The sequence below is a fragment of the Taeniopygia guttata genome, chromosome 11, assembly GCF_048771995.1.
Source record: "Taeniopygia guttata chromosome 11, bTaeGut7.mat, whole genome shotgun sequence".
Classification (NCBI taxonomy): Eukaryota; Metazoa; Chordata; class Aves; order Passeriformes; family Estrildidae; genus Taeniopygia; species Taeniopygia guttata.
The window spans coordinates 8,433,527-8,445,531 of record NC_133036.1 but is presented as its reverse complement, the minus strand read 5'-3'; the positions used below and the strand labels follow the sequence as shown (position 1 = coordinate 8,445,531).

Sequence of the window (12,005 nt, the reverse complement as noted above, 5' to 3'; positions counted from 1 at the left end):
TTCTCTCCTTAAATAACCAAGTACTTCTCTCATTTACATGCTGAAGTTGCATACTGAGGGAAAGAGGAGGAAAGCGAGCCCACACATTTGATCCAGGCACTTATACACACAGTGAATAAACTTATGAGTCACACTTTGTCCAAAAAAGGAACATTAAATTAATGAAAACCACCAGTGGCTCCTGTTCTTTATAGCATTTACTCTGGTATTCAACACAATATGTAATTGTTGCTATGGCAACTGCCACATCTCTTGGCACCATAATAATTCTCAGATAAATGGATCTTTGTCAGAGCAAACTCCAAAGCCAGTGTATATGAAACCTGCATTTTTTGGTGCTAGGGAAGGGTAAATTCAGTGCAGGCCTGAGGAAGCACAAGCCTGGCACTGGAGGTGAGGGGAGGCTGCAGAAGTGTGGGTGTCCATCAAATCAGAGCTGCTCTGGGTGGGACTGCAGGGACAGACAAAAACTGCCCAGCAAAGGGGCAGGGGAGCCACAGGCACACAGCACTGCCAGGCACAGCTGGAACCCACTGGAATCTGATCATTTCAGCAGGTTCTGGATCAGGCTGAAGGATAAAAAATGAAAATAGGTGACTGGAATTTCTATGGTAAAGAAAGGCTGAGGAGATTTCTGATATAAAAGGAGCTCTTTGTTGTTTCTGTGACAGCAAGTGGTCTGCACAAAGGATTTTTATAAAAATATCATTTAAAAGGCAGCTAAATGACACTAGAGAATGACCCATTGATGAGAACAAGCTCTTGCTTTCATTGTCATTAATTGAGATGTATTCTGTGAAATCCTAAATGTAGCATTGCAGACTTTAAAAGAAAAAAAATATCATCTATTCAATGGTGATTACAGCACGGAAAAGTAATTTACGAAAATGCCACCAATACACAGGTATTAAATTCTAAGATCACTTTTACCTCAGCTTTTTGTACCTGAATTCCAAGTCAATATGTGTTTGCAGTGCAATAACAAAAGTAACAGGAGTGATAACAACTTAATAACGTAATGGCTAGGAGAATGTTAATATGTTAAACTTTCTGCCAGACTGAACACAACTGTGAGAAAATGACTTTTTTTGTTGTTTGATCTTTAAGAAAATCCTTCTTTATAAGCCTGAAGGAAACTTTCATATCTGAAGGCAAGGGATCTCCCCAGCTTTTCTGGAAATGGTATTCTACTCAGAGTTTTGATCAGTATAATAATAACTCAAATGTATCATAGGTATTGATAAACCCCCTGTGACTTATTCTATTTCGTGCCTTAAAATTAAATGCAAAACATGGTATTTTATTTATGCAGTTCATCCCTTTCTGCTGCAACTGCTATATGCAAAATCTAATAACATGGAACTCTTCGAGCCTGTTTGTCAATATCTCATGTGAGAGCCCATCTCCATACCTCTGCACAGTCAGTTTCAACCTATTTGGAATTCTATTTTAAACAGAAAAATGCTAATATACATTAACGGGAACTATTGCCTGCTGTATCAGGGAGGCTGATTCTTGATCTTATTTTCCAAATAAGTTATTGAATTGCAAGATGACTAAACTCAACTATTCACACTTCCTTGCCTGAATATTTTCTGCTGTGAGAGAATCCTGATTCATAATAAGATTATTGATCCGTTATCATCTTTCCAAGGCAGAAAGCCATACATGTAGGATTTAAGGCTCTAGGCACTTTTTATCTCATATCCATAATATTTGCAATCTCTATCCTGTGGGGATAAGCAGAGAGCAAGACACAAACAAGAAATGCTAAGGTTTAAATCCAAGGAGCTTAGTTTCATTATTTCTGTTTGATACTTTAGGAAACATGCACAGGCAGAAAGCAACTTGCACAAAAGGCAGAGGCTCGGTAGGAATGAGAATTTGGGTCTGCAGGGAGGTTTCCAGCCAGGCTGCTGAGGCTCTGTCACTGCTGTAACAAACACAGAGAGTGCTGGCGTTGGGAAAAGCTGTGATTTCACAAAGGGACAAAAAGCAGCAGCTTCTGCCCAACCCCTGGTACAAAGTGCCCTGGACAAAGTAGCAGCACTGGGGCAACTTCATTTCCTTCAGTCCCAGCTGCCACTGGAGATGGCTTTAAACTTTGTCTACAGCTGTCTCTGGGTGTGCTCCTCACTCTTATCTCTTCTTTTCTTTCTCCTGTTCCTCTTCTATCTAGTGCCTGAAAAATGTCCTGAGGGTTTGACAGCTTCTATTTAATCATTTCATCCTTCTGTATGGAAGACTGCTGAGCACCACGCAGTGAAGTTGCTACCAGCCTGGAATTTCTGAATATCTCCCTGCCCTCTTATCTGCTCTGGTGCCAGACTCTTGATATCTCACTCCCCTCCACCCCTCACCCTGTGTCTGTAATGGTGTAACAAATAAAAGTTCTAAATAACTCCCTTTGCTGTGGGGAAGGAAAAAAAATAAAGGCTGCCAACACACAGAGGCAGAGACAGATTGTGTCCCAAGGTTTCCTTTTAGCTGTCAGCGTACTGAGGGTATGTTCATTAAAACCAGCACTAGATTTCAGAAGGGGACCAGGACCAGCAGATACCATTTTATTTAGCCTTGGAGGACAAAGTTCAAGTCCCAGCTTGTCACCTTTTGCAACTCACCATTTATTATGAGGCTCTAAAAAAGCCTGGCTATGCTTTCTGCCTTCCACAAAACCAGACTCTTTCAATAAATACATAAATCCTCTAATGTCTGGACACATGTTTGGATAAGACGAAATTTCCAATTTTCAGTTGTCCTACTTTCTCCATAAAACAAAGCAGGGATCAAGCATTAGACAAGACACAAGTTTAAAAAAAAAAAATTCAAAAAAAAGAAAAATAAAGAGAGAATGCTGCCAGTCATTGCCTTGGCCGTTTTCTCCCCAACTAGGGTTTATGAGTGATTTATTTTTCCATTAGGGATTTGAGGCTTAGCAATTTTCTGAATTATTCAGAATGAATCCAAAGTTTATTTGGGAAATCCTGGGTGAATCAAAACATTTCCAGGTCTCTTTTTTCTTACTATCCCCAAGCATTGCAGTCCTGACTGTGTGAGAGGGCATCAAGCAAACGCTGGGCAGGGCAGGGCGCAGGCAGAGCAAGGCACATCCCAACTCTGCTCCATGGGGAATGTTCCATTGCTCTCCAGCACTGCCCCATGGGGAATGCATCTGCAATTCCTCTTTTTCACTGAGCACTGATTGCATCAGGCTCCAAGGGTGTACAGGCACATAACTATAAGAATTAACTATTCCACCTTCCACGTGCTCTTATGTGCACTCACATTCAAAAGCCTCTCAGAAATTAAGGAAGATTTTGGGGAATATTCCTCTCTGTCAAGACAGACAGAGAGCAGTATATCTATCCAAAATCACAGCAGGGAGGAGGCACATCCAGCAGGCTGCAGAAAGCAATTCCAGCTGGAGTCTGATCTGGAATCTGATGTGGAATCTGATGGACAGATTTCTGCATGTAGAAATTGATGAGGTTTAGGGTATGTTAGACATGCAGACATCAGGGAAGGCAGCAATGCAGTATCTGCTCCTGCAGGAGATTGTGTGGCCATGGTCAAGCTGGCTGATGATTAAGGAACAACCTTTGCCCACGTTATAGCCACGGCCACCCCAAGATGGAAATCATAATAGATTTGCAGGCTCTGCAAATCTATTATGCTTCTGGCAGAAGAGGAGGAAAACAGGCCCCTCAGATGCAAATAACTGTTAAATTCTAAGTGAAATTCCAACAGCCACTGATTATACTCTGGCCATGAAGTCAATTTAGTTAATCACATAGGATGGATCGGATTGGTGAGGCCAGCTGGAAGCATCCCCCATCTTTAGCAGGAAAGAACTGCACCCCTTCACCAGCTGAATACCAAAAGCTTTTCTGCACACTCCAGATTGCACCTCTAAATAATACCCATATTCATTTAAAGTATAGTTGGTAGCAATCAGAAAGTTTTAGGAGCTACTCTCTGTTCCAAGGCTCCACTGCCAGTCAGCACATCAGAAATCATTGTTGAGAGCCATTCCCAAACACGTTGGGAATCTGCAATTAGCAACGTTAACAATAGGATTTCACAGATGTAGGTTACATGCCTTCAGAAAAGAAATGGCAGTTGCTGGCAGTGGGGAAATACTTAAGAACTACTTATCCCCTAATTAGACAAGGTACAGTTCTCTAAGTACTGAATGCTAAGCACTGCTCCAGCATGTGCTCATCTTAACCCCACAGAATTATGCTGAATTACTAAAGTTCCATCTAAGCATTTCTTAGCCAAGGCTCCTTGCATAAACAGATGGAGCAGTTCTGCTGTTTCCGTGCTGACACATTTAGACTGCAAAAGTACAGGATTAAGTTCAAATTTATTATAAAATCACTTTAGATAGGACACTGCAGTCTTTCTATCCTTCTCAAGTATGACAAACAGAAAGACAACACTGTCTGTGTGATGTTTAAAATAGGCAAATAGATGAAAAGGTTGGGAAAAAATACTGGTTTAACAGCTACAGAGGACTGGGTGAGGCCAGAGCAGGACAGCCAGCCCCAGAGATTTTTGTATTCCCTTGCAGGGGGGGTGATTCTCACTAGATGGATTTCCCAGGACACATTAAGGCATCATGTAACTCACAATGGCATTGCAGACACTAAATCCCACATTAAATGGGTAATCAGCTGCTTATTGACTGCATATCAAAATCCAGAAAGAGGTGCTGAATGCAGGTTGAGATGATGCTGTGATATTGTCACCTGCGAGGTAAGGCTGGCAAGTGGCAGAATCCGCCTGATTTAGACTGGTTTTCTCTCTCTGGAGCAACACAAAGTGGCTGGAACAGAATCCAGGAGTGGGGCCAAATCAGTCCTGGCTTTCAAATGCAGTCTGGAGAGAGATTTCAACACTAGGCATCAATTAATATTGCTGGAACATTCTGAGGGACACTCCCCAGAACCCAAACAGGATTTAAAGAAAAAAGGGAGCTGGCAGAGCTTGTCATACTGAGACAGAGTGAAAATTTAACAGGGTAGAAATCCATTTGGATTTAGGTGAAACATGCCACTTTGAGCTAGCTAACATAAGTAAAATATGCTGTTTAGTCTGGTAACTGCAGCACTAGCAAAACTGCCCCAGCTGAGGAGAAATAATACGAATTTCCAAGCTAAAAAGATAAGAGATAAGAAACACTCCTCAGACCTTGAAACAGACAGGGAAGAGTGACCCAGGAGCTCTTTCTGTACTTTCTGACAAAAACTGAGTACAAGTGTAACTAGCTGCAAGTGTAAGGTGAAATCAGCAGAATGAATATGCATGAACCCGTTGTGAAATTCTATGCATATGTAGATTAGTAAGAGTAATAAAAAATGATTGGGAGTTCTTAGGGGCACGCATGTCCTTTGAAGGGGAACGATCCCTCACATGTGCCCAGCGCTGTAATAAACATACTGTCCCTACAAATCTTTACTGGAATTGTGGCCTTTTGATTTTTCATCCATGTTTCAATAGTCTGTGCAAATACACATCCTGGAACTCATGCTCAGGAGGCAAGATTTCCCCTAGACTGTAAGTTCCATAGAATAGCTGACAAGATTTCCCTTACACTGTAGCATCCATAGAATATCTCACCTCACAGATATGGAAGGGCTGCTTCTCTAAGAAAACCAGAATAAATCTTCAGAATGTGATTCTCAGAGAGTCAGATCTTCACACATAAACCAATCCCAATCCCTTGAAGTTTAACTCCAGATCTCCTGTCAGAGACGTCTCAAACTCTTCAGTGGTTTTAGTAACTTCTAACCAGAGAATGATGATCCCCATTTTCAAGCTGCTTCTAAGGTTTCAATTAAAACCATTTGAACATTCTTGAGGATGCACCAGAAGGAGCAAGACTTGCTAGTCTGAGGCACAGGACAGCCAAGTGCCCAGCTTGCTCCTCAAGTGTAGCTTTCCTACTCTGAGTTTGGCAGTCTGTGGTCCTAAACTCACAGCTCCTCCACGTAAAAGGCTCCCTCAAGTATCACAGTGTTAAAATTTAATTTTGTGAAGAAACAGCATATTTAAATAAAATTAAATTCCATTTCAGTGTTCTGATCAGCTTTCTACAGTTACACATTCTGGTTCTTTCTCTCCTGCTGGCAATCCATATTCACATGGTGTGCTGCTTAAAGTGCAGAGCAAAACCTTTCCTCAGCCACGGACTTTCAGAAGGTTGTTCAACCTTTCTCCTCAGGATAATCTTTTTTTATAATGGAAGACCTGAGTTATACTAATATATTGTTGAGAATATAATGAGAACGCTGGCAATTGAATGTCTAAATACCAAATCAAGACAGCAGATCAGTCATTTTTATCAAAACTTCCTTATACTTCTGTGAAATTATAGGTCTGGAAAGGTACCAGGCTTAATTACCTAGTGAGCCACTACCTTGCCTGCCTCTCTCCTAAATGCCAGGACACAGAAATGAAATCTCACATCTCCTTTTGTTACTTGTAGGGGTGTGAAATAAATAATTCCATTTATAATAATTCAATTCAATTTCTAAAGTGCTTTATCCCCCTAAGGATGAGGTTTGTTTTACACTGAAATTCAGGAGGGGGAAAGAAAGGCCGAAACATTCAGTGGACAGAGCAGAACAAAAATCAGCAGGGCATAGAGACAGAGTGTAAATGTGTTTGTGTGCAGATGTTTAAGCAGTTTACCACCTAACAACGTCAGATAAGCAGACCAATATGAAAATTTAAATTACACAGAATTCATTCCCACGTACTTAGACTTGGAGAGAAACATGAAGGTTCTGTAAATTCTAGATTACACATTTAAACGATGATTTTCCATTTCTAGTTGTGGCCAAACTGTGATTACCTAGCATAACATACATTGGAAGAAGCAGTCAGTGTTCATACTTGGACTCTTTCATTTGAATAAAATCTTTATGAATGTTTAGCATCCACACCTGAAGATGTAATATATCTTCCACAACCCGGGAAATCTGCATTACAAATTAAACCAAGAGCTAAAACGTTACAGCAATATCTGCACTGAAGACTGATTTTTGATCTCTGCTAACAGATTAAAATTGCCTACAATCCAAGGTGACACATGTAAATATTTAGCAGCAGCACCTCCTTGGCCTTTTTTTTTATTTTTTAATCTTTGGTATTTATCTTACCTTTAATGCACCATGTCTTTCGTTTGCTTCAAGAATAAAGATTTCTGCCATATCCTCGGCGTGCTCCGACCGCGCGTGGACAAACAAGGCTTTGCCAACTTCTGAAACATTCTTGCGTGCAACCAAATTCCCATCGAGTTCCACTGTAAAGTCTGGGTTAGAAACTTCAAAGTTCAATTTGTTGTTCCCCTTGCAGTCATCAAATTTCACTGGGGGTGAAAAGAAAAAACGAAACAAAGGAAAAAACACATTGTAAGTATCCACTTTGGAACACAAGCTTCAGATATCTTTATGTTATTAGCATGTCTACAGATTTGGGGGGAAATGTCTCTCAAAGGAAAAAAACTTTCAAATAAATTCTATATTTTTCTGAATCTTCTTCATAAACAAATGTATGAATATGTACTTTCAGAACGATGGAGAGGCTTTGACCAGTCTAACTGGGTAGCAGATAAACAAAACACTTTGGACTTGACCATTTTGGGATCACTCCAATCAAGTGCACACCCAGTTCCACAAACTGAGCAGCGGCAATCGAGACCTCGTTGTGCTCCTCATCACAGCCCAGGATCTCCAAAGGCTCTTCTGTGGAAAAATGCTTTCAGGTATTCAGCACATCTTTAGGCTCAGCATTGGCTGTCTACAGAATATTCAGCCCCAGGCTACTGCAAAAGTTTTATAAAGCTGAAAAACCGAACTATAACATTTCTTACTGCCAGGATTGTCACACAGTCCATGAGCTGCACTGTATCTAAGGATTGTGAGAACTTTTAATTGAACAGTAGCTGTCAATAATCCTGTTTCACTTTACATGGAAAGTTTAAAATATTTCAGAAAGCTGACATAAAGAGGAAAATGTTCCTAAAGCACAAAGATTTAAGACTTTGTCTCAAATTTCTTCTGAGTCATTTTGCACAAAACACCAGATAAAATATTAGTGATTTAACTACGAGCTATATCAATAAGAGATCTTCACCACAAACTTGCAATTGCTAAATGAACTTTTCAGGTTTTGACATCTCTGAACAATATATTTGCATGGGAAAAGTTTCCTGCAGACAACCTGTTTTGTATTCCCTAACTTCTCCTGGAGTTACTGCTGCTGCAGACTTTTCATTTACCTGTATGCTCTCACTATTTTTATTTTACATTTCACTTCCACTGGATCTTTAAAAACTGTATTACAATTTCAGAAAAAAACACAGACAGTGATACCAGCTACATAAAATCAACAGTGGAGTTTTACTACAAAATAAAAGACTTGGCATAATTGTTTAAATTAATTGTATACACTTCTTGTATTGGGGATTTAAAGGAAGAGGAACAATCCCAGAGTCTCTCTTGGCCAATCCCTAAACTCTTCCTGACTTTGGAATCTCTATCACTCATCCTAAAGCACAGGAATAATCTCATGGTGGGTGGCCACCCAACACTCCTGGCAAGCCACACAGAAATCCTCTTCATCAAATTCTGTATTTCTCTCCAGGCAGAACAACATGAAGACAGGGCTGCCAGAGGACCTTGTGGAGATCCTTCCTTTCTGGGTATTCACTGGGATTCAATCCCAAAGCAGACCACAGGGAAAAGGAACCATCTCTGGTTCCAGAATTTACAACTTCGTTTTATGATGAATATTGATGAGATGGGTTAGATTAAAAATTAAACAGTACCAAAATCTCAAGCACTCAAGAAGAATAAGGCTCAAAAAGAGACGTGGGGCCAAAGCAAGAGTGGAGGGCTGGCCTTGGGCTGCTCCCAGCCTCCCACCCGGCCACACTCTCACTCCTCCACTTCAGCAGAACTGCGGAGAAAGATAGAAAAGATAAATACAGGGAGGTCACTCATTAATTACCATCACTGCCCAAACAGAAACAACTTGGGGAAAATGAATTTAATTGCCAATTAAAACAGACGTGGATGCTGAGAACAAGACAAAATTAAAACCAGCCCATGAAGCCGTGACCCTGTGAATTCACACCAGACAATCCTCTTCCTGAGGAGAGCCCAAACACTGACAGACACCACAGGCTCTGGCAGAAAATCTCCCCCAGAGCTGAAGGATCTGCTGCTGCACAAGGCTTCAGCTCAATTACATGTTTTTAACTAAAAACTGCTCCCATTTCCTCCACTTTACTGTAGGGCAAGAGAACTATCCTTGGATTCACAGCGGGACAGAAAACCAGAATTTCATCAGCTCATTTGGTGTTTCATTGAATTTTGCTGAAAGCAAGAGGGATTATAAATAAAAAAGAAACAAAACCTCTTTCCTCTCAGACACTGCAGTGTCTCCAGACAAACCTATCTCAGGCTGTCAGGTGGCAGAGGCTGCTTGCAAAGTCTTGTACTGAAGTAGAACCAGGAGGGAAAACCACTGAATTTGGGAGCAGCAGCAGCTTAAATCAATTTCAGAGTGCTCAGAGTGTGCTGGTGCCCACACTCCCAGGCTGGGAACTGTTTCCAGGAAGGGTCTTGTGCCCACAGCAGGGTTTTGATGGGAGGCTCCCTGAGCAAAGCCTCCCTGGTGAAAAATCACCTTTGCAGTCAATGTTGGGTTTATAATGGGTGTTTTAATAGACTCACTTCAATTTCCTAAAGCTACCGACCAAAAAAAATGCAATATTTTCCTGTCACTACAAATGTGGGAAGTTGAAATTCTCTGTACAAACCACTGTATAGACACTGCTTAGATTGCAGCCTTTGTGAATTACAAGTCTCTTATTTTTTAATCCTCTAAAAAAACACAAACCCCAATTAATAATTAAAAAAAAATGAAACAAGGTTTAGGAACTTCTTGTATTGGTGGCATCTCTTCCCATCCAGAGTCTTTGGAACTGCATGATCCTTAGGGTCACTTCCAACCCAAGCCAGTCTGTGATTCTCTGAATAAATATGTGCTTTTCATAATCAAAAACTGCTGCTGATTAACTATTAATATCTTACAATTGGAAAAAATTAGTATCAGCCTCTGAGAAATTATATCAGGAATGAAGAGTTTTAAAAAAAAATTAAAATAAAACTATAATAATCTCTTAAAATGTCATGGTTCAGTGCTGCAGCATCACCCAGCATCACTCCAGGTGCCTTTCAAGACAAGGAAAAACTGTGTTGTGTTGCTAAAGCAGGGAGGAGCTGGCTGGGGGTGCAGTGCTCCCACCTCTCTGCTCAGTGCTCACAAACCCTGGGATTCCTGCATCGCTGCCATCTGCATGCTCTGGGGAAATTCAAAGGCCACATGCAGTTTTGGCACATGGAATCAGGAGAAGTACTTGAATCTATTCTATATTCCCTTGGAAGTATGAATTTGACACTTTCAAACCTTTTATACTTTGCTGTCTATTCATCTTGCTTTATGAAACCCTGCAACTTTTCCCAAAAAGGGCTGAGGCAGAGTTGCTTGGAAGTGGGAAACTGGGGGTTTTTTTTACCATATCTCATCCAAAAGCATTGATGCTTTCAATTCCCAGTCCTGCCACAGAAACGAGAGTATTTGGTGAGGTTAATAGCAAGGAGAAGGAAATTTCAAAAGGCTCTGGGAAGTACTGATATGTAGGAGAGAAATTAGAAGTGGGAGGAGATGAAGTGATCATAGGGGCAGGGAATGCTGAAGATTATTTGGCCTCAGGGCCAACAGGGATGAAATTGAAACCAATTGTTGAGAGAGTTGAAGGCAACTGGAGCCTTAGATAAAATCCCTAGTCAGATGTGGACCTTATCAGGATGGTGGTGTCTGCTGGACTGGGCTGACCAGGGAACATCAGCCAAGATTGAATTGCATTCCCAATCATCCCTAAAATGCTCCTCATTGGGAATGTTTGCCTCCTGAAACTCATGTGGCTTCTGGGGAAGAGCCACAGCAAATACCCCAAATTTACTGGATTTGAGCTGCCTGTGGCAAGCTCCAGGAGCAGCTTAGACTTTTAGTCCTTTTTGAAAACCCTGCCAAGCAGGTCCCAGTGAAAAACATGAGTGTCATTCATCGCCCTCTGTTCATTTCTCAGCCTCCTGTGTTAGACTTTTACTCCTTTCTGTAAAATTCACAATGTGAATTGTACAGAATATTTCTTTCCACCAAGTAATATCCACTACATGGATCCCAAGGATCTTGACTTTGAGCTTTATATCACCAAAAGACCTGTTGGAAAAACTTGTGCAGGATCCCAAGTCCATTAGTGCAATGATGGGAAAAGTTGTAACTGGAAATATTAACCTTTATACATCTCAGCAAGGAAACTCATGTCCCTGGGATTCCTCCTTTCACAGCCCATGGATCTGGGCCTGGCACTGACCACACTGACCTTCCCTGCCAGGCTCTCAGGAGAGCTCTGAGCAGTTTCAGCTTCATCAGCTTCCTCAGATTTCCCATCCATGGCATTACGTCTATCTCTTAACCAAACCTGTGCATTGATAATGCCCATTAAACACAAGGAAAATAGGATTTTTAGTTCTTATTCTCTGGTGAAAAAATCTTGCTCTGTACATAAAGCCAATGTAGAAATCCCTATGTAAAAACTCTAAAGTGTTTTGTCCCCCAAGTACCAAGCAGTGCAAGAAGAAATGAGACAGAAGTTGTGGATATCAGCTGTGGAAAGTGTCAGCCTGAGCTGCAAAGGTGCTCTCTGAATATCCAACACTTTGCTGCTTGGCAGCCCTGCTAACATATGGTCTGTGTGATGATGTTTGTGATGTTCATGCATTTGTCACAGAAATGAGGTGTGAGGAAAGCCCTGAGATGGATAATTGACATTTTTCCCACTACCCACGTGCGCTAGAACAGGTTGGGTGAGTGGCAGCCTGATGAGAGGGTCACACACCCCAAAAGTTCCCATGTTCTCCTGCACA

The 12,005-nt window shown here is 41.2% G+C and overlaps 1 protein-coding gene across 3 annotated transcripts in view; it reads right to left on the bottom strand.

Annotated features, from left to right (window-relative positions):
* CDH13 (cadherin 13) overlaps window positions 1–12,005 on the bottom strand; it is a 453,057-nt gene that overhangs the window by 290,165 nt on the left and 150,887 nt on the right. For all 3 annotated transcript variants that reach the window (XM_072934294.1, XM_072934293.1, XM_072934296.1), the window contains one exon: window positions 7,167–7,375. In XM_072934294.1, coding sequence (XP_072790395.1) covers window positions 7,167–7,375 — 209 coding nt within the window. The remainder of the gene's footprint in view (window positions 1–7,166; window positions 7,376–12,005) is intronic.